General features: G+C 38.9%; 1 protein-coding gene across 4 annotated transcripts in view; it reads left to right on the top strand.

Annotated features, from left to right (window-relative positions):
* Nucleotides 1-23,122, top strand: part of TRPM3 (transient receptor potential cation channel subfamily M member 3) — a 409,575-nt gene that overhangs the window by 343,958 nt on the left and 42,495 nt on the right. For 2 of the 4 annotated variants that reach the window (XM_018085992.2, XM_018085990.1), the window contains exons 10-18: nt 1,857-1,957; nt 3,710-3,844; nt 5,021-5,071; nt 11,539-11,679; nt 13,000-13,029; nt 14,052-14,341; nt 15,164-15,392; nt 17,855-18,022; nt 18,940-19,065. In XM_018085992.2, coding sequence (XP_017941481.1) covers nt 1,857-1,957; nt 3,710-3,844; nt 5,021-5,071; nt 11,539-11,679; nt 13,000-13,029; nt 14,052-14,341; nt 15,164-15,392; nt 17,855-18,022; nt 18,940-19,065 — 1,271 coding nt within the window. The remainder of the gene's footprint in view (nt 1-1,856; nt 1,958-3,709; nt 3,845-5,020; nt 5,072-11,538; nt 11,680-12,999; nt 13,030-14,051; nt 14,342-15,163; nt 15,393-17,854; nt 18,023-18,939; nt 19,066-23,122) is intronic. The other 2 variants (XM_018085991.2, XM_018085995.1) reach the window with 2 other exon arrangements.

Raw genomic sequence — 23,122 nt, forward strand, 5'->3', positions numbered from 1 at the left:
GAAAATGAGGAAGTGAAGCTCCCTCATCGCATGTGCAAAATTAGCATGTGCAAAATATGTCAGGCTGTGGGATCACCATCACTGCCCCATGTGCCTCCTCAATGGCTTACCAGAGATCTTGCCTGAGCACCTGCTGAAGCTCTCGCTTCTTCTACAGGCGTATGGATGGAAAGGAGGAGATCCAATGAGGAGATCTGGTTTTTTGCTTCAGAACAGGGAAGAACATTATTTGCTCTCTGCACTTAGTTTCTACTATCTATACTATCATACTCACTGTGGGTACTTTTTTCTCTTTTAATAAATAAATCTGTAGAGACATTTTTGCCCTTCCCAAAGGTAAATATTTTCTGTTCTTGAATGTGTGTTGCTTGTGTAAGAAACTCCAGAAGTTTCAGATGTCATTGGCATCACCCATGAGGTCTCGTGAGAGCTTTTGTCTGTGTTGTAGTATATAGCAATGAGAAGTTGTGTCTTATGCAAAGGGGCCTTTTTTCTTCTTCTTCATTTATTTCAGTTGTTCTGTTCCTGCACTGCCTACCTTTTTATCAGAGCTCATTTCTGTATGAATGTGATCTGGATGATCTACAGTCAGCCATCTCCCAAACATTTGCTGTAGATATTGACAAGTACTTGGCAACATCTTCAAAGTTGAAAGTTATGAAAATAAACTATAGGCTAAGCTTTGTGAAGGTTTTCATTAAGGTCTTCACAGAGAATTTCAACAGCTAGATTAATGTTTTTCACACCCCCAGTTTCAGAGTCCACTTTCAACTGGAACAGTGAGGGGTTTTCAGTAGTACTGAAATGGAGACAGAAATGCTTTGAAGTAATGAAAAGCTTTTATTTATCCTCACTCTATGATAGCAGTATAAGAATTAATAAGACAAAAAAAAACAGTAGAGGTATGAGGTCTTTAAAAAATAAGCCTTTATACAATCACCTAACCACTGCAAGCATATATGTAGTTAAAAGTCAGAGGGCCCTTTATTTGTTTGGTTGATCAGTTCATTCGGGCCAGTTCTCCCTATAATACTGAAGCACAAATGGTGTTACATTTTTACAAATCAGCTGAGAACCATGAAATATTAAAAAAGCACAGCAGGGCAGGAATGTCCCACAGTGTCCATTAAAACTACAGGGAAAAACATATCCTCCCTCCCAAAAACAAACAGCTCCTAACCCATCTTATCATCTGCAGAGTTTCTTATTTAATTTGGATATATTATACCTTGACACCAGCTTTATAGAATGCTTTCTTACATGATTATTACATATGTGAATAGAATTTTTTTCCCACTAAGACCCCTCAGTACGAAAAGATAGAGGAGAAATTCCTATGCGTCTTATGAAGTTGGAATGCATAAGATGTGCAAAAAAACACCCAACTACTGAAATTGGTGGTGTCTGTATGAGATAAATCTGCCTGTAATTGCTAGAGGCATATGTGTGTGTGCGTGTGTGTGTGTGTGTGTGTGTGTGTGTGTTCCTGAAGCTCAGTCAGTATCCCTCCTGACTTGTTCTCTTGCTTCCTATCTGGTAGGAGGGAAACCATTTCACTCCACCACAAATTGCATCTTCCAATATCGCCTGTATCTGCTGTATTTTGAAGTGGGATATGAGGGAATAATTAATGTTTACAAAACAACCTGAGAACCATAGATTCAGATTTGAGAACCAGTATTGTATTACAGGGACAATGGAATGTTTGGTTTTGTTTTATTATGAGATCAGTCGCAGAAATGCCAGGGACATTGTGAGACTTTTGACAAAAGAGAAATTACCACGGCATAATGAGTCTAATGTCTTGTTTCTTTTTTCTCCTTCTCTCCTGCCTGCATCCCTATCTGTATACAAAGGGGCTAACGCATCTGCTCCCGACCAGCTGAGCCTAGCACTAGCCTGGAACAGAGTAGACATCGCTCGCAGTCAGATCTTTATTTACGGGCAACAGTGGCCGGTACAGTATATACATATATACAGCATCTTCTACTGGAAACGCTCTAAACCCTGCGCTACAGTAAATCCATTCTGTTGGCAGTGGTGATTTTAATACAATTTAAAATACAGCCAAACACGCGGTTCCCATTCACAGCTGCTGAAGGCAGGCGCAGTTACAGAGACGTTAATGTGTTTTTTCTTGTCCAAGGAAATGGTGACATCTAGCGACACCTTAACAGTGGGAAACCATATCTTTGAAAAAAACGCAAAGTACCAGATTTATACCGCCAAGCAATGATTCTACAAGTGAGAAAAACTGATGTCTGTGTACAGCCATGCTTCAGTGCTAGGCTATAAATTAAAGGAAAAGCAAAACATTGCTTTTCCACCAATATGCTTCTATATGCAAATACTGAATTCTAGTATGATTTGATGGCAAAAATAGGCTGCATAAATGTTGGAGGTCAGTTCGGTCACAGGAGCTGATCAGCAGTGCCACCACAGATGGGCTGTGCCCCAGACCTCATGTGGTGTTAATTCTGTGCCCATTGCTGCTCTGCATCAATCTACCTACCTCACATCTGTGCTCCAGTGGCAGGGTCCCTGGCCAACACCATTCCCGGGGAAGACAGGGGAAGAGTTTCTCTGCAGGAGTCATAGGGCTGTAAATAAATACTCCTCTGCGTGGGGCACAGTAGTAGTCAACTCCTAAACTGTGCTGCAGTTTTTACAGTGGTAGAAGTCATCCAAAAAAAAAAAAACCAGAAGGAGTCTATTTCTACCTTTATCTCCTTTATCAGAATATTCACTACTGTAGCACTTATTTCATCATAGTCATTAAAATTTCATATGTTATCGTTACATGAGCATTTACAACTCCCCGTGGAAAAATTATAACAATAGGAAAAGCTTCTGTTTAAATATCATTGCTTTAAATGTAGCTTCTGAAAGTTGCTGCCCCTTAAAACTAGTTTCAAAAATCCTTGATTTTCAGTTATGGAGTGAATAGAACTATATATCTTGTCTTCCATATTGGACATAAGTATGCATCAAAACATAGGAGGGATTTTAATGGTACTAAACTACCCTTACTGTTATCTCTTCATCACCGCATTACAGCAAAAATTTGCATAAATGCAGCAAGCTGCAATCATTTTGCAAGCTAAAAGCTGGAAGTGTGAGATAATTTCTCATCATTCTGACACCTTCTGACCTACAAGAAATAAAAAGAAGAGGTTTTTTGTAAGAAGACCTCTTGCATTTGGCCCTTCAAAGAAATGCAAATTATGAAGCTATTTCCATTTCCTGAGTGTCCAAATTTCCCTGAGTTTTCACACCACAAACAGAGGAAAACATTAGTAAAGACAGAATTAAAGGGTGTGTATGTACACATAACAAATATATCCAATATAAACAAAATGTTTGACAGGAAAACAAGAAATAAAGATAATAATGAGACAGTGCATAGGGTGGAGGTGTGGTCACCAGTTTTCTGAGCTCCAGTTCCTTGATCCTAATCTGGTTTTCCTAAAGTATTTTCATCTTAGCACTCTGACATTCGTTTTTGAAGTGCAGCCCTGAGCCAGGGAAACCCTTATAGACTAAAACTGTGGTTATCCCATTTTAAGTGGGATAACAAAGCGTAACAAAGTGTAACAAAGCAACCCTCAGAATTTTGTCAGTGTTCCTTACTTGTGCCAGGGTGACTGAACCAGCTGGATATAGGCCTGCTGTGCTGAGGAACTGCTTCAGTTAATCACTTGCTTTGCAGGTGGGCTCCCTTGAGCAAGCAATGCTGGATGCACTGGTGTTGGACAGAGTGGATTTTGTGAAATTACTCATAGAAAATGGAGTAAGCATGCATCGTTTTCTCACCATCTCCCGGCTAGAGGAACTGTACAATACGGTAGGGCCAACCTAAGGCAAATTTTCTCTCTCTATGTTCATTGTTCTAGCTCCCACTTGTTTTATAATGACATGATGATGCACAAGGCAAAAATTTTCCATAAGTTCCCATTATTACTTAGCTTTGTCTCTCAAATAATGTAACAAGCCCACTTAATCTGCTGTACAGATTTTGTAGGGCATAGATTAAACCCTACACAGTACCAGTTGATTTCCTGCCATTGTAATTCCAGTAGGACAGATCTGAGATTTAGGCAGGTGTCACTGGCTGCAAGATTGTAACTGGCAAGTTAGGACTTACTCAGTGATGTATGTGACTCCTGACGTTATGGTTTCAGAAAAATCTGTTCAGATATTATCTGAAAAATGGTAACTACTGAAGAGACAATAATGTTTGCAGATGATTTAGATTCACTCAGAGTGGGAAAATCTGAAGCAGCGTAAGGAAAGTCTCATCATGCTTAGGCATGGGGTTACATAAAATTAAGTGTCGACAGATGCAGAGCAATGCATATATGGAAACATCAGTTCTGCACTTAAGCAGTGGTCTCATCCAGCATCAGCTACAAGAAGATGTCTCACAAAAGTCTCTTAAAATATCATCAACAGTCAAAACCAAAGCAGAAAATAAAGTAAGATATAAGATATAATAATAAGATATAATTTTGCAATGTCAGGTGGAGTCGAAAGAAGATTGGACAATTTCGCAGACTGTCCGTGCACTTAGTGGCTTTCAGATGAGACAGCCTAGATGCAATGTCAGGCTCAGGATCTCTGTGAACCACCGACAGTGGGAGTAGAGGTCCTGAGTGCGGGAAGGCTGACACTAGAGCAGCTGTTTTCCTTCCATTCTTTCCCAGAGGTTATGCATGTTGTGTTGTGCTCCTGCTTTGTCTAAACCAGGAGCCTAATCTGGTATATAGGGCCTTAATTTTCATCCAGTATGGCAATATTGGGGGTTTCTTATGGAAGGGTTTTGTACAAAAGAGAATTCAGATGAAATTGAATCTTGTGACTGATTTTTTTTTTTTAATTGATAACACTGTACAAGTGAAGTGTTCTCAGCTCCCTGATTTCTAAACTACTAAGGTGAGAAAGATTTACATTTATATTTACATTTTTTGGGTCTTTGGACAATGCAAAATTATTTTTTTTTTCCCTCATTTGTTCTTTGCAGAGACATGGACCATCCAACACTCTACATCATCTAGTCAGGGACGTCAAAAAGGTAAGAGTCGAATGGACGGTAGGTTGAAAATAATGTTATTATTGCTTTTCTGTAGCTAGATCCTATCTCTGCTTTGCATGAGCTTTCAGTCAGAGCCTTCTCCTTTCCCTGCCAGTAGAGAATGTCCTGTTTGTATGCTCCAAATATGAACTTTTTGCATACAAGGCACAATTAGCAAGTTGTCTTGCTTTCTCTGTGGTTTTAGATGCCTGAGTAATAGTGCTTCTGTTAGCATAATTGTAGGCTCTTACATATGTGTGGATTTATGCTGTTATTTCTATTTGTCCATACCTGCAACTGTTGTGAAAGCTAGTTTTTGTGTTGTTGGTTTACTTCCAAGTCTGTAAAATAGTCCTTATCCCTGTGCCGGATTCTGCTTTGTTGAAACAGTTTCTCATTCTCTATTGTGTGGTACACTGTAGACATCTTCCTCAGCAGAAATATAAAAAAGGAGTAGTGCAACTTTCCCCTGCTCCTTATAATGTTAATTTCAATCAGCTTGAATTACAAAGATCCATTAGAAGGGCAGGACAGAAACACTGAAAGGGATAGTGGCAGGAAGGAGATATCAAATACCTTTACCAATGTGTTCAGGATTAAAAGTGTTACAGCATCAGCAAGGAATGAAAATCCATTATCCTTTAAATATATGGATCAAGCAAGGAGATTGAGTCTGCAACTGACCTCATCAGCTTGAATATTCTCCCAAAGCATGGGCAGATTACAGCCTTGCACATTATGTAAGTAGGACCTCAAGGGTAGCATACTTGAGAAGGAATATTTCTGTACATGGGACTAGACAGAAGACTGAAAAAGGAAAGGATATTTTTTCTAAGAGCACAGGTTTTAGTGGTTTCTTCTGTCAGTGACAGCTGAAGAACGGAAGTCAAGTAGGGGAGGAGAGTGACAGTGTGTCCTATAGCACCTTTCCATTAAATAATTCTACAGAATAATCAGTAGCTATGTTTAGGGAGGTTATGGTGGTTTTCTTTGGTCAGTGTGTTATGTGGCATCTTCATTGTCCAATGATATATAGTATATTAAGTGACTTCTGAAAAGCATGAAACGCCTACAAAGAAACTGAAAGTGATCTTATGCACAAATCCTCTTGGATGGAACAGAGTAAAAGTGGAATGCATTTAGACTAAATGCTGCTCTTGAAGCCCAAGTTGCCAGAATATTTTTTTTTACTAACTATGCAGTTATTCATATACCTATAAGAGTTTGAAAGAAGCCTCTTATACTTTAAAATATATACTTTTCCAAACTCCTTCTCTCCCCTAGAATCACCTTTCCAAGTCCTTCTTCAAAGGCATAGTGATTTGTGTGTTGAGTAACTAAACAATATCAATCTCTTTTTCCTGAGTCCCTAAAAAATATGTATTTTCAAGGGGGGGAAAAAAATCATCAAAAAAAAATAAAAGTAGGCAAAGACAATTGGTACTCACAGCCATATATTGACAAACATTAAATAAACTTTCACTATATTCAAAGACATTATTTTTTCCACAGTGACTACTAAGTGTTAGGTCATGGTCTTCTTTCCGTAAATTCATCTTTCTTTCCTCTGTCCATAGCTAAAATCTTCAGTAATTCCCACTACATGAAGTCAGCGTGTGCTCTCATAAACATAGTCAAGAGCTTTAAAAACAGACAGCCTGGTGCAGCTCTTCAGCACCTTTATCAGAAAACTGCTCCACTGGGGCTGTATTTTTCATTTTGTCAGTGATGAGGAACAACCATCCTTCACAGGGAGAAGTGACAGCTTACCACAGCCCTGCCAATGAGCAGATCCCTTACCAGGCAACCAAGCCATAAATCGGTCAGCACATCAGACAACAGTTTAAATGAAAACACCTCCTTGGAAATAACTTCTTAATGGATACATCACTATTTGACAGTTAAATGGCCCACCACACATGAGAGACAGACCACACTGCTGATGCTAGTTTTTTGAGCTTGTGTATATTTTGATGACAGACACCTAACCTCTCACCTAACCTCTTCGATTTAATTACAGCATCACAAAATGTAAATACAAAAATAAGTAATATGTCACCTTGAGACAACACTTAAAGTATATGAAATACACTATGCTTTTATGCATATGTCTCAGTTTTAAAACCTGCACTATGTGATGCAGGTATGTATGCTAATGCAATGTATTATTTTCATTTGCATTTTTGTGGATTCTCACAATAGAAAATGTGTTTAAAATCATAGAAGCAGTATTTAATTTACTGCAATTGTACAATATAACTGTATAAATAAGTAGGAAGGGTTTGTTTGGGGGTTGTTTTGTTTTGTTTGAAAGACTACTTTACCTGCTTAATAAATCAAATAATTAGAACAACATAAGTCACATTACCACATCCTGTTTGTGGCAACTTACAGACACACATGTGCACTCACACACGCACACACACATATGTGTGTGCACAAACATAATACAACAATTTATTTTCCCCTTGTGTTTCCAAATATTGCTGTGAGGACTGTTAGCTCGGGCAGCATATTGTAAAAGCCTGGATTGAGAGTCTTAAAGAATTTACAGTAATCAAAACCTGTAAATTCCGCATGTATTAACAAGACAAAATACATCATAATGACTCTAATTTAGACAACAGTGCTCATATCACCTTTCACAATTCCATAAATACATATAGGGACAAATTTGCCTGCATCTTTCTCATCATGGCCTTTTTGATGTCCCCTGTCAAGTGTCCAGAATTTCACATACAGCATTGGTTCCCTTCCACAGACCGTACATGCCAATGCACCCATGCTAAGCAGAAAGAATCAGGCAGTGGCTGTAGTGGACACCCTATCTGTAAGTGGAGGTTGCCCTCTACATTTTTGGTTGTTTTTTTTAATCCTTCCCTGCCTCAGCTAGCTGATGAAGATCAGTGGAAATTATCAGATGGATTTTCTTTCTTTTGTCCAAAAATTTTATATAATCAATATACCTCAATTCCACTTTGGGGTTATTTATATTTCCAGAAGTTTTTTGTTTTGAACTGCCACCATATGTCTACATTTCCAGAGAACAAACTAGCAATATACAGAATTTTGAAAGTATTATTTTTCCTCAGCGTGGAAAATCAGAGGCTTGGTACTTGCTGACACAGAAATGCACCTGAAGTGAAAAGAATACTGTAACTGACTAGCTACAGTAAAAAGCTGAAGTTTCTTCAGGAAAAGAATAATGCATTAACACTGAAGAGCTTGTTCCAACATTAAAAAATTAGTTGATTATTAGCCAGGACACCTATCATACCCAATGATCAAACTTTCTCCTCTGTCATTCCTGACAACCTCGGTTATACTAGAATTAGCTCATCCAAATTTTGCTGTTCTTGGAGTGGTTGCAACCCTGTGCTTCAATCACAAACATCCTCAGCACTGCCAGGATGGTTTGAGCTGTCTGCTAATAGAGCAAATGCTTTGGCACTTGCATAACCCCTCTTCACAAGGATGATCCGGTTGTCTTTACTAGGGCTTCTCACCTCGGAAAAGTAACTATGTTAGCAAGGAGACATACATGTGTCTATGTTTACAACATATGTATTTCTGCTGTGAATTGGAGAGTTTCCTTTAGTGAAGTGTTTCAGTATTATCTGGGAGGTTTAGATGCATTTTTTATCAAAGTTACAATACTGGAACTTTTTTATCTAAATTCTTCTATGAAAATTTAGGAAACAGAGCTACATCAAGAAACTTGTGCTTTGTAACACATGTAGCACCCTGATGCCTGTTGTGCTTTCTTAATTGCTCAAATATTTTTTGCCACTTAATAATATGAAAGCTTTCAGTTTTACTGGAGAAATGAAGACAGAAGGAGTCTGTTGAGCCACAACCCTGTCTTGGAGCTACAACTCCCATTTCTGCCATTACCTTCATTCTTGTTTTGTTAAAACTGTCATTTTACACATTCTGGAGAGAAAAGAACACTTTGGAGAAAAAACAAACAAACTTACCAGGATTTATTTTTTTTAAACTGAATTTTTACATTTATTTTTCATTTAAATTTTAGATGTTATTTTTCTTTAAATGGTTCATTATAAAAATTTCTTTGTCCAAATTAGCTAAGCTAATATGCATTCCTGCAAAGCATAGTAATTCCCCCACCCATCAAATTAGACAAGATTAGGAAAATTGCAAAAGGATATTCTAAGAGACATTACTTAAAAATGGTTAACAGCTCAATTTTTGGCACTAGATTTGCTTGATTTTCTGAATCTTGGAATCCCAGCTGATTGCTAGGCATAGTACACCACAGCACCACCTCCCTCTCTCCTTCCTCAGCCTTTTCAGCATGCCAGTTGTACTGTGGCAGCAGGGCAGGAAATAAGAATCACACTTCCTGGCTGAAGTAGAAGAGGAAGGAGGATCTTTGCATCCATTTTCTCTCTTCTGCAGAACCAGTTGCCATCTGCTCTCCATTAGTGTTTCTCTGCTCTGAATCTAATAAGCACATCTGCAGAGAAGCCAAGCAGATATCTCCAGACACGCAGATATTTCCAGCAAGACATGACAGTCATAAAATTGCTCCATGCGAATTACTAACCTTCTAATGAACACATAAAAAGAGCTACAGGCTCACTGTAATCTGTGCTGTATATCATTATAGAAAATTAGATTACTTTATTACAGTGCACTGAAAAATTTTGAAGCTAACTATTACAGTTTTCTGGTCTTTCTGCAGTGTTGACTATATGAGATAATTTTTTTTTATTAGAGTAATATTCTCCTTTTCCAAGGCTACCACTCACAATACAAGGAAGAATAATTTGCCTCTCTTTCCACCTTTGTTTTTTAGTCCCATCTTTTGCACGAGGACATAGAGAACAGAGAGGGTTTTGTAAATCTGCAAGGTTCTTAGTGAGATCTCTAGATCCAGGTGAGCTGTTTACAATTTGCTGAATCACACCTTCTTTTCTGGTAGACAGCTGCTCACTGAACTGTCCAATCAACTCTGAATCAGTGAGTTCGAGAAGGCGACAAACTTTCATTTGTGTCCATTTCCTTTCTGTTAGTTCCATGGGAAGGAGGAGAAGAGCAGGTGTGCCCATGCTGGGATTTTGTTCCTCTGTTGCCAGAGACCCCCAAGAGACTTCAACAGCACATCATGAATGCAGTTCAGCCTGAAATTGTTTTAGCCTACCAGATGTCCCACTGGGCTTACTGCAGCTGGAGAATAGCAATGCCTCATTAACTCAAAGACAAAGTCAGAAAAAGACAATCTGTTGCTGAAATCTTTGTTTGTAGTTTTGCAAGCCATAAGTACTGGAGAATTCATAAACTTAATGGTGCCATTTTCAGGCTTAACAGTGAAGAGAAGGAAGATATCTGCAAGGGAGTTCACATAGTGAGGGCAGTGAGATGTGGACGTACTCATTCTTTTTCCTTTCAAAATAAAAGGTACATGCTGGAGACATCATATATGCATTTTAGCAAAGGAGAATAAAGACAAATAAATGGAAGGGCAATTATGTAGGCATCTTCTCCAGGATCCTGCTAATGACCCTTGCCACAAACACAGTTCATCTCTTGGGAGACAATCTCCATGGCTCTGCTGGAAGTTAGGTAGTAAGACTGTATGTTTTGAGGGGCTTTCAATAAAATATATCAGGAGCTCAAGTAGGAGCAATCTAGGAAAATTGCTAGGACTGTAGTTTTCTTCATAAACAAACCGCAAAACAATTAGTCGCAGTTTTATTGCGACTTTCATACATACAGGTGCTTTCCTCATTCTTGGTCAGGAGTTTAAGCTAGGATAGGTGCTCTTTGAACATCACTCCCAGAATGAATGCTGATAGACTCTGATTGCATCTAGCAACTAGATAATAATAATAATAGCTCATGCACTGTTTAAGTATCCTAGAGATGGTAACACCACTCTTGCCTCCTGCCCTTCTTTTCCTGGAACACAGGAAGGAAACACTACAGAATGAGAAGATCACACGCAGGAGCTGGTTCCGTGTGACCAAAAGATGTCCCTTTACCATGACTTTTCTGTTCTGATGAGGCAGTCCAATGAGATGCCAGAAGAGATATGAGATGCCAGGATGATTGTGGGTGACAGATGATGCAGAAAAGGTGCTATCTTGCAGAAGTAGAGTCCAGCAACTGTGCCTGACCTTGCGAGTGTGTCAATCCTCATGCTTTTTGTTCTGCAGTCATGTTCCTTGTTTCCCCAGCTGAAGAGTATGAGTACTGTGTATTGTTATCTTCTGTTACTTACAACAAGTTCTTCACCTTCTTATTTAACTTATGTCTTCTTTCCAAGCGAGAATATCCAGGTTTCGGTTGGATCTATTTTCAGGTGAATTAATTAACCAGCATAACATTCCTGCTTTTAACTATTTAATTTTACTTTTTTTATTCTAACATCATTATAAAGTACATTTAAAAATTCCAGTAACAAGCATTTCTTCTTCCCCCACCATCCTTTTTTTTTATTGCAGGGAAACTTACCTCCTGATTATCGGATAAGTTTGATTGATATTGGTTTGGTGATAGAGTACCTGATGGGAGGAGCATATCGCTGCAATTACACACGAAAGCGTTTCAGAACATTGTATCACAATTTATTTGGTCCCAAGAGGGTAAGAAACAAGCTATTTGCCATCTGCATGACTGTACCCACAGCAGGGATTACCACAGCTTCTTATATGGTTCCAGATAGAGTGGATCCACATGCACACACTATGCAGTCTACAGATTCATTTCCATTATGTAGATAGCAGTTATCTCACCATAATGCATCACAAGCCAGGCACTGATACAAACTATGGTTTTTATTAATTTAATGAAAAAATTATTGGGCTCTGCTGCCCTGGTGAGACCAGCATATAAAACTCTCTCCTCTGACTCTAAAATCTGTAATTATGACTATTAACAGCTTTTAAAAGACAAGGTTTTTGACCTGCACAAATAATAGTACAGGACATCTGAGTTAGACTTGAAAAACTTGTGCATTGTTATATGCATCTCCTATCTCATGGCTCATCTTCTAATGTAGCATGAAGGTCTCAGGGCAAAGGAACCCCTAACTCAAAACTGGGTTTATTGGTTGGATAGTCAGTGGGTTCATGGCCAAGCCACTGTTCAGTATTTTTGTGGGTTTTGTGTTCAATAGATTACAACACTGTGAATCAAAAGTAAGGTTACTGCCTCTCCAGAGCACAAAAGCTGTTTATTGCCACTGATGCAATCCAGCATGAACAAAAATCTGCTCAACTTCTCCCAGTAAGATTTGTAGTTCCTTTGTGTATTTTTACCTCACATTTTAATTTTCTGTCTCAGTTCAGATTTTAGCAATACACACCATTGGATGTAGAAGTGTCTATAAATAGCAACAGCTCTGTGAAATCCATCTGAAGTGGGTTTATTTGTTTCCATACACTTATATTTTTCACATTTGAAAGAAAAGACAGTAACTGTAGCTGCTGGAAGAGACTTCTTTCCCATAATCACTCCATCAAGAAAAGCATTTGGGTAGTGATTCCACAAATACTGAACCAACACACAGAGCAGCTCCACAACAGTCAGTAAGAGTATGCCAGGGCAATAGCCAAAACACTGATATACTCCACAGAAATCCCTTCGTGCCTTATCAATAATTCATCTCTCTTTCCCACTAGAGCAGCCCCTAGCCAGATGCAATTTCTACCTGAATCCAAGTGTATGTCTTGTGTTGTATTTTTGGTGAAATAGGGTCGAACTTAAGCTTGATATAACTATATATTCAATTATTTGATTGTTATATTTATGTATATTATATTACATTGCAGTGTATTACATATATATTATATTCTGTATTCTACATCACATTATACATGTATGTACATATATGTGCACAAAGAGCTGTAATTTTTTATTACTATTCTGGGAGAAATAACATTTTTCCAACTTTTTTTGTACAGCCAAAAGCCCTGAAACTGTTGGGAATGGAGGTAGGCAACCTGTGATAAATCTTAATATCTTTTCCTTCTTTGACAAATATATGCTATATCCAGAAAATGTTTAAATTCACTGTAATGAAGGCATGAATTGTATTTTTCACCCAGATAACTAGTTTACACAGGAGCCAGATTAGGAAACATTTCTTAATAAAAGTCAAGCAGATAGACAAGGGAAAAGAGGGCTCTGCCCCCTCTAGGGATCTTTTTTTTTCATGAGGATTAAACAAAATATTTCAGTCTGTCAGGCCAAGCAGAATTTCAGTGAGATATCTATATACTGTCAAAACATGTTCAGAGAAATTAAATACTTGCAGAGAATGATGCAGAAATCTTTGTATAGGCCAAAGTTCTCTCAGTTTTATTGGCACTATTTGGCTACCCCAATGCTTCAAGGAGATAGTAGTGTTTTCAGAATAGGTCCACTCATCTGATAAAAGCAACATGCTAAAATGAGAAAGAAACTAAAGGTGATAGAAACAATAAAGAGATGGAGAAAGAAGGAATGAATGTGCAGAATAGGCGTGCAGAAGGGAGATTGCTGTCTTTGTAAGAGGATAAAGGGGGAGAACAAAAGAATAAGCATGGAGGGTATCTTCAGCAGACCAGAACATTCTCTGGATATATACTTTCTGGAGGTGGAATGAGGCAGATGGATTACAGCAGATGTTATACTTGGAGTGAACTCTTAACTTTTATTTTAATGGTGGCTTTTCCAAAATCATTCTTAATATTGTGTGATTGTGTTCTGTGTTATTAGGGAGAAGGAACAATTCAGAGTGACAATTCAAGGCTCTTATCCCTGTGTTTAGATAATGGGTTACTGACTTTTTAATTACAGTGCATACAACAATACTTTTTTTATCATTTTCCTATGTTAAATATTTTGTCCAAAAAAAAATGAAGGGGATGGTCTGCAGAAAATGCATTTGCATCTCAGGTACTGACTTCAATTAATTGTGTGAATTCATTCAGTTCCTTCACCTGTGAAAAAAAATTCTCTAAAATTTTCACAGGACGATGTCCCTCTGCGTCGAGGGAGGAAAACAACAAAGAAAAAAGAAGAAGAAGTTGATATTGATATGGATGACCCTGAGATCAATCACTTTCCCTTCCCATTCCACGAGCTGATGGTGTGGGCTGTGCTGATGAAACGTCAAAAGATGGCCCTCTTCTTTTGGCAACATGGGGAAGAGGCTATGGCTAAAGCACTGGTGGCCTGTAAACTCTGCAAAGCCATGGCCCACGAAGCATCAGAAAATGACATGGTGGATGACATATCCCAAGAGCTGAACCATAATTCCAGGTGAATTTCCTTTCATGTACACTTTTCTGAGGGAAAAAAAGAAGAGAGAAGAGAGGCTGGGGAACCTGCCTAAAATGTTCTTATCTGTACCTGACTGTCTTTCCTAACTTGTAGGAAAAATGCAGTCCCTTTAGAGAAAATCTAAATGGCCTTTAAACAATCTTTCTACCAGAGCAGCAAAGTTTCTAGCAGTGTAACTTCTGAAAGAGAAGGTATCAAGAAGGCAGTGAAATATCTATATTGTTTATGTGTTCTCCCTGTGGGCTCAAGAGTCAGGCTGCAATATTTCTCTGTACATACCAAGCAGAAAAGTTATTGAAATCCTTAGGAACATACTAGTCAGGCAAAAGTGTTAATTAACCAAGAGCTCACACTTAGATGAGCAAGGCGAGATACTAGATTCCGTAAGAATCTTTCCTGAGGTTCAAAGTCAGAGGCGCAGAATTTAAAAAGGGATAATGGATGCTCCTTTTTCCGAGAGACTTGACCATGAAGCCATGGGCAAACAGCACAGAAGCAATCCTTTAGGCTGCAGATAACCAGAGGATTTCAGCTAGAAAATGTCAGGGAGGTGGGCAGGAAGGTGGGAGCAGACAGCTGGTAGGTGTGGGTGTTCATCACAGCTAAGTCAGGGCACTTATTTATATGCCTAACATTAGACACTCATATTTGAAATTGTGGGTTTCCATATGTACAGTTGACATCACAATTTGCATGATGGAAGGTGATGTCCCCCTTACAGAGGCTGTCAGTTGCAGAGAGGTGTTTTCTGCATAGGCCTACGTAGGCTAACAGGAGTGAATGGATGTCCCCCTGTTGCAGGGACTTTGGCCAGTTGGCTGTGGAGCTCTTGGACCAGTCGTACAAGCAGGATGAACAACTGGCAATGAAACTGCTGACCTATGAGCTGAAGAACTGGAGCAACGCCACATGCCTGCAGCTTGCAGTGGCAGCCAAACACAGGGACTTCATTGCTCACACTTGCAGCCAAATGCTGCTCACAGACATGTGGATGGGTCGCCTCCGGATGCGCAAAAATTCTGGCCTAAAGGTGAGTCCTGTTTTTAAAAAAAAAAACATTCAGAGAAGTTCTGATAAATGGTGACAGAGCTCACAACAAGTCAGTAATAACTGCCTCAATTAACCATATTTCAGGTTCTTATTTGCAGGGTATATTCTTCCTGTGTTCAGTTTTTCAGCAGGGAACTTTTCTCAAACCTAAGTTCAAAGCACACTGCTTAGTTTTTTCATTCCCTTTCTCAAAGTCCCATCTGGCACTGGTTATCAGAATAAGAATTGAGCCAGGAGATCATTGTGTCATCCTACCTGTATACTTGAGGAGTTAGCCAAGTGTTCTAGAGATAAAGGAAAGGATGTGTAAGTGAATTAACCACTAGTGAAAGGTACTGATCTAACAACCTTCCCCAGAATAGACAAAAGCAGGCAACACAAATTTCCTTGCAATCCGTTGCCAATCTTCCTGATACCTGACCTGAAGGGTCTACTTTACAGGCTCTAGAGGACAATTCAATTTTCAAAGCTATTTAAGCTTTACTTCCACAGTTGACAAAACTGCTAACAGAGCAAGGTGAATTCTGGGAGATTAATTTGTGTCCGTGAGTTGGCACATTTCACCTTCACCAAAGTAGTCACAAGTCAGAACATAACCAGGAATTGCCTCTTCCTCCTAGATCACTGAGAACTATTTTCAGTATAAGGATTGTCTCTCCTGCACTAGTTGGGTGTATGAAAAGCAGTAGTTGCTCAGCTGTTTTGCTGTGTGAAAAGATGTTTAGTAATGTCAAGAATGCTTAGGAGTACATGTATCATTATCATACTGGGTCTAATCCAGTGACAGCGACAAATGAGAACAAGTAGCTGATAGCATTCTCATCACCCTCCTGCAGGACCTGTGCATGTTGTTTTTCTGCTACAGAGAGAAAACAATCTCACATTTCGAGACATTTCTACTACCTATTTTCTGACTTAACTCACAGGCCTGTTGCCCTTCAGAGGGACAGCTGCTTTGTTCCCTGCTTGATTTTGCAGATATTCAACCTGAGTGCACAGGGAAGAGTGCAGCAACCGACTTCCTACTTTTCAGCATTCCTCTTTTCAGCATCCATCTCTTAAGCCATAAAATAGACCTTTCTTTCATAGTGAATATCTGAAGGTAACAGCTCTTTCTTTTCAGCTTCTTGTAACATCAGGGCTTCACAAGAGTCTTTTATTCAGTTTCTAGTCTGTGTTTTACTCCACTGAGGCTCATTAGCAGGGCACGTTTAAAGCAGGCTACAAGCTACAAGAGCAAGAGGCAGTATGGCAAAGAAATAAATTTGCAAGCATGAGTCATAGTTTATTTTCCAAGAACCAGGTTCTCCCTTTGAAACTGACAAATGGTAGGAAGACTGAATGTAATCCTTTAGATTTTTGCTGCAGATGTATAGCACCAATGGAAGGGGCAGAGGCAATTTTTAATCATGCCTGTTCTTAAAAATAGCCTCTCTGTGAAGCCAGGTCTGCTTGTAACCCCCTCTCCCTGGACACATGCTTTTGTGAGTGCAGGAGCAGTGTAAGTAGCTCTTCTGAGACAGGGCACGGCATTCATTAGCTGCTCCTAATTGCAAACTTGAATGGTTTTAACAACACACAGGCTGTCTGCTGATATGATGAGCACAGGCAGTCATCCTCCCTGACCAACAAGCTATCTGGTTTCACTGTCATTTAGGGAGGGATTTATAACAAAATCATTCTCCAAGAGATTACAGCATAACCTGGAGATTTCTTGTGCATATGAATACAGACAGGTTACTTCTCTTTGTGTTATTATGATATCTATTCAGTTATACTAAGGATTTAACCCCAACCATTGTTCATTACTTATATATCCACACAAGGTAATTTAGTGGTTTCTACACTCCTGTATCATAAGAGAGGGAAGGCAGAAAGGAAAGACCTGGCATTAACATGACCATTACACAGCTGCCTGGTTACTGAAGCAAAATCCAAGGGGACCACATATCTAAGCACATCAGCACACACACACTTTGACTACCTATGTGCACTAAACATGGACAGAGAGCTTGAGACCTATTGATCCTCTGTGTAGAAACTAATACTGTTTGTGTGTAATTTACATTTATATTTTCTATTATGTAAAATTCAGAAATTTGCAGGTCCGAGGTCTGAACACCTGTGTGGTCCCACCTACCACTGACCTTATATAATACTTTGTAAATATATTCTAGTATGTAGCAATATGCATCTGATAAGGCACAAACGGATAAAATATTCAAGAGCATTCACAACAACACTAGTAGAAGTTATATGCTTTGTTTCACTACTCTGTGATAGCATTATCCGAAATGACAAATGCTATATTGTTGTAGAAACTCACATGCATACATCTTTCTTTTCCTGAATGTCCTAAGGGAGTTGTTCTATTTGATGCTAAGTAACCATTATGACCATATCTACTTTCTGTGATGATTATTGTTATTATTATTGCTCTAGGTAATTCTAGGAATTCTACTTCCTCCTTCAATCCTCAGCTTGGAGTTCAAGAACAAAGATGATATGCCCTACATGTCCCAGGCCAGTGAGATCCATCTTCAAGAAAAAGAGCCAGAAGAACCAGAGAAGCCAGTGAAAGAAAAAGATGAGGAAGACATGGAACTCACTGTAAGTGCTGACAATAAATCATCAGCCTCAGCACTGTCAATTTGTTATTCCTACCTCTGTAGGCATTGCAGACTGTCTGATGGCTCAATTTAGCAGATGATAGGATACCACTCTTCACATTCCTCTCTCCTCCATGGGTACTCAAACCATACAAGTTGCCATCATTTTGTCTTGATGTTGCAGCAGTGCATGGTGATGTTGATGCATCGTGTTCTGGTGTAATATCTCATAATTTGACTCAATTTGATGCCACATTGTCTGAAATAAATGAATGAGATTTCAGAAGCACTCAGTCATGATATGTGGTCCCCTCTGGTGGAAAAGGAGCTTGTAAAGTCTACCTTTTGTTGGAAATGCCTAATAATTCATAGAAGCCAGAGGTTTTTTTCCTTTAGTTAACTTCATTAGAGGGCAAGTAAGTGTGCAAACAGGCCAGAAAAATGATGAAAACTTTTTTCAAAATTCTTTTTGTATTTGTGGTCATTACCTCTCATACAAACATACATCCAGTTTTTAACCCACGGAAGACATTAACAAGCACCTAGACAGCTCAGCTTCTGTTGCTCAGCAGATTTAAGTAAGGAGGGACTAGTTTGTACTAATAACATAGCCTCAGAGGAATAATTTGCACCACAAAGGGAATCAAACAACTAAAGCTTTGAAAATTATACAAGTCATCTACTTCCAATCTCTTATTCTGTGTTTGGCACTTTTTAATTTGGGCAAGTAGCATACAGGCTATCAGATCTGCCTTAGCTAGTTTGTTTTGCATTTGTTTGGGTTTGATTGTGATGTCTTTGAAAAGGCTTAAAACTCAGTCTCAGCTGGTCAGGATAGAGGCATAGAAGTAAAAGGGATTTTCCTGGCTGAGTTTAAAAAAAAAAAAAAAAAAAAAAAACCCAGACTGTTTCCCACAGGCAAACAGCAGGAGCTGCCCACAGGACCCCGACTGCAGGCAGGCAGAAGGACCTGCCTACAGGACCCAATATGCAGGAAAGCCGAAGGAGCAGCCCACAAGACCCACCTACAGGACCTGTTTGCAGGCAAGAACCCAGCTGTTGGGAAGGACCAGAAGTCAGAATAGCAGCAATGGAAGCAATGGGGCATTCTCTGCTCATTAGCTTTTGATTGCAATTTACTATCCCTGGCTTCTGATCCACTTATAAAGTGCCTATTCAAATCAAATAAGCACTTTGCAAGCTGCCTTTTTCTTGGCAATGGGGAGAAATTTGGGGAAGATGTCTTTTCCATCTCTCTGCAGTTAGCTCCTGGATTCTTGTCTACAATACTGCTTCCTTTTTCCCTTCTAACTCCTGCTGCAAAGAAGTGATATGTGCACTGGACCTGCTTTTCCAGATGAATCTTAGATTTTCCCACTCTTCTCCCTTCCATGTGCTGACAGTCCTATCACTCTTTTCTGTCACTGACTCTGCCCTGAACTCCTTCAAATTTAGTGCGTCATTCTAATGAAGTTTCAGACACTTTTTTTTTACAGGCTTTTCTTTACAAGCTCCTGTAAATAAGGTATGTTCCTGTGGAGTCCACCAAGACTGAAAACTATCTTTGGTACACCACTGCTGACTTAGTATTTCTGCATGTAATCTATACCATGCTATAGAGCTTCTGACACAGGTTCTTTGCTCAGGTGCTCCTCAGTAGTGAGGAGAGAATAATTGCTAGCAAAGAGATCTTTGAATATCTGTGGTTAGATGCCATAAGTAGTTACATTTAGTCACCTGACATGTTTTAAATATTAGAAAATATTTTGGATTGAAGTTTTCTGTCGTTCCAGCCTTAGTCAAATGGTCTGGGATAAGTTAGGTCAGATTTCTTCTCTACTGATAAGAGAATGCCTGAAAGACTGGATAGTGGCTTTGTGAACTTTCCCTTTAGCCATAGTATCCCTTACTATTTAAGGGTACCTTATTTGTAGTTCATTAAGAATAACAATTTATTGTGATGTTATATCATAAACATTTAATCCATTGCTGAACTCTGGCTTAACAGATCAGTCACTCACCCTAACTGTAGTTTGCAACTATTGTATTCAGAATGACCTGTGTATTTTTCTTTTCAGGACAACCAAACAATTTTTTTATTATTAATACAATTTTCTTTTATTCATTTACTTAATTGGTGAATGATTGTCTAAAATATTTTCAAAATTTTTCCATGGTTTGGGTTTCTGAGCTTTGTTAATCTTAAAGATTAAAAAGCAAAATTAATATATTAAAAATCATTTTGGTCACCTTAAAAACCCTTTTCTGGCAAATAAAGTATTACTGAAACAATCTGCCTGATTCTCTCTCTAGTTATCCCCAAAGAATACTTCTCAGGTCTCTATTCCTATTATATTATACCCATATTCTCTCTGCTAAAATGAAGATAAATAGATCTCATCTAGTCAAGTCTATTCACTGATTTCTTATGAAGACTTGTATGTCTTGCACTGCTAAGCCCAGGTGATTAAAGACTGGCCCAAGAGTCGATTTCTTCTTCTGGATTGCACTTGTGCAGACTGCATGACTTACAGGCCTACCGTGATCTTTTCACTATTTTACACCTCATATGCACAAAATAATGTGATCACATAGACTACAGCAACAGCAAAGTAAGTTTGCACATGGGTGCATCTGCATGCAAGTATGTATTTGCTTTGTGCTCCTCTCAAAGGGTCTGCTGGGTAGCTCAACATATGGATATACTATGAAGATGTTGTGTTTATTCACTGTAAGCTACTTGTTATTCACACCTGCTTTAAACTTTATAACAGATATGTAAGAGTGCTAGGCCCACATTTCTTTAACACCTAGGTGCTAAGCAACAGACTTATAGTGGCTACTCACAAAAGCACTTGAATTCTGCTTTCATCAATGCTCCTCAGCACCAAGGAATTTACCACAATTTATTCATGGAACTACCAGTCATTAATCCTAAATATTAGACACAGAGGAAAAGAAGGGAGCTGAAGTCTAAAGGCCAGGGACATTTTCTTCTTTTAAAATGTCCTAATCAGGGCCTTAACTGCAGATGATTTTAGGTCAGTCAGACACCCTAGCAGTCTACCCACCTCCCAAAATAACCCTGATTCTGGAAGTCATCCTTAATCCTATTCAGTGCCTTATTGTTTGTATATTACAGTTCCCCAGTGCATTGTTTTACTTCAGAACACAAATAAGTCATCTAAGTCCTTTAGAAGATGTTTCAGTTGTTGTTTTGCTCATTTTGTTCTAATTTTCCACAATAAATAGAAAGTTTGGATGGGCATGTCTAGGAATCTGAGATAGGACTTTTCAGCAGTAGCTGTTGGCCTGTGAGATCACATTGTTCATGTCTAGTATGTATGCTTAGCCTTTGCTCCATGGCAAGAAATAACCAAATATTATATCACTAAAAGTACAGTTCTTAACATAGGAAAGGCTGAGGACTAATGTCCTAGTGGCCCTAGCCAAACTCATCCTTCCCAATGGAAGATAACTCTCATAGCATTTCACATGCCAGCAGCAAGGCACCCATTCAGCTCGTCTGGAAGATGGAATAGGAAGACACTTCTGGTGGTCACTAGGGAGAAGTGCTGACTCTCTCCACAAGGAGAGATTTCTGTCTTTCTCCAAGGATTTTGGAAACCCTCCCATAGCACCACCACACAGCAACCCTGGCACTCTCTGTGTCTTTTGCCCTGCTCAGCAGCCAGGAAGACTGAGCTTCTGGCACTTTAACCCTGCTCCTCTGTATTCACCTTGAAGAACCACCAATCACATGGAAAATCCAATTTTACACATCTTTAAATAAAGGCATTAAATTTTTTTTCTACTGGTATTCCAAAGCAGAATACAGTAACCCCAGAACAACTGCCATGGAGGCAGCACTTTCATACGTAGTGTAGGATACAGCAGAACGTGCTCAGAGATATAACTACTCAGCTATGGACCATTTCCACACCAGTTCTGTGGAGACACAGGGTAATTCTCTATATAGCATCTAGATTTCACTTAGGATGAAATTGGAAGAGCCTATAATCATTCTAGCAGGACTGAAATTCCTGTTACTTAATTATAGAACAAATAAATATAGTTTAGGATAATTAGCATATATTAATGCAAAAATGCACAACCCAAAACTATCCTGGTTCCTTATCAGCAAATGGTCCTCAACTACATAAAACAAAATCTGGCCCAGCAACAAAAAACCCTGATTAGAAAAATCTCCATATAGAACTCTGTGCACATCAATCCCCTCAGGCTAAAATGATGCAGTTGTACTGTACTTCACAATGAGCCTGAGCTGCTGACGAATTTACCTTGCATGACTCATTGGTGAATCATGGACAAAATCGTGTATTAGAGAGAGAGATGCCGCCCACACAGAGCAGTGTGTTGAGTTATTCCCATCCTGTTGCACCCTGCTCCAAGGAAAACATTCATTCACATTTGGCATTGCAGTTATTCTGTTGACACATTTACTTAGGATATTTCTGAATGTTTCTAATGGGGAAGCTTTTCAGTTTGTTAGTACTGAGGTATAATTAATAGTCAGGAAGATCAGGTCGAATCTAATCCACATGAGAAATTCCCCATCTGTAGCATGGGGGAGGGGAGAAGATACAATTAATTAAAAAATAATTATAATGAGATAAAATTACAGTATCATTATCAACAAGAAAGCAGTAGCAAATAGGAAATCAGAATTCATGAGCTAAAGCATAAATCCAGATACTGAAAGAACATTACCATAAAAACATCCACAACTCTCTGATTCCATTGAGAACTAAGTCTGTCTCAGAATCAGTAAATTTGTAAAATTATGAAGGATTTGAACTCTTCAAAATAATCCCTTACATTAAAGCACAGCATTGCTCATTTGTTAAAGTAGCCAGCATTTATTTTCACTCTGCTGCAAAATTCCTGAGCACCAGAGGACAGCAGAGACAAAGCCTTGGGAAAAGCTGCACTAACTGTAACTCCAGGTGGCAGCTTTCCCTGAACAGTATCAGGAGGTAGGGAGAAGCAAAGAAATTAATACCTTCTTAGGCTATAATTTTCCTAAATTCAGATCTTATTCCACTTCTCCTCCCCCCACACCCATATAAATAATCCATAC

The sequence above is a fragment of the Manacus vitellinus genome, unplaced genomic scaffold (assembly GCF_001715985.3).
Source record: "Manacus vitellinus isolate BGI_N305 unplaced genomic scaffold, ASM171598v3 scaffold_9_pilon, whole genome shotgun sequence".
Classification (NCBI taxonomy): domain Eukaryota; kingdom Metazoa; phylum Chordata; class Aves; order Passeriformes; family Pipridae; genus Manacus; species Manacus vitellinus.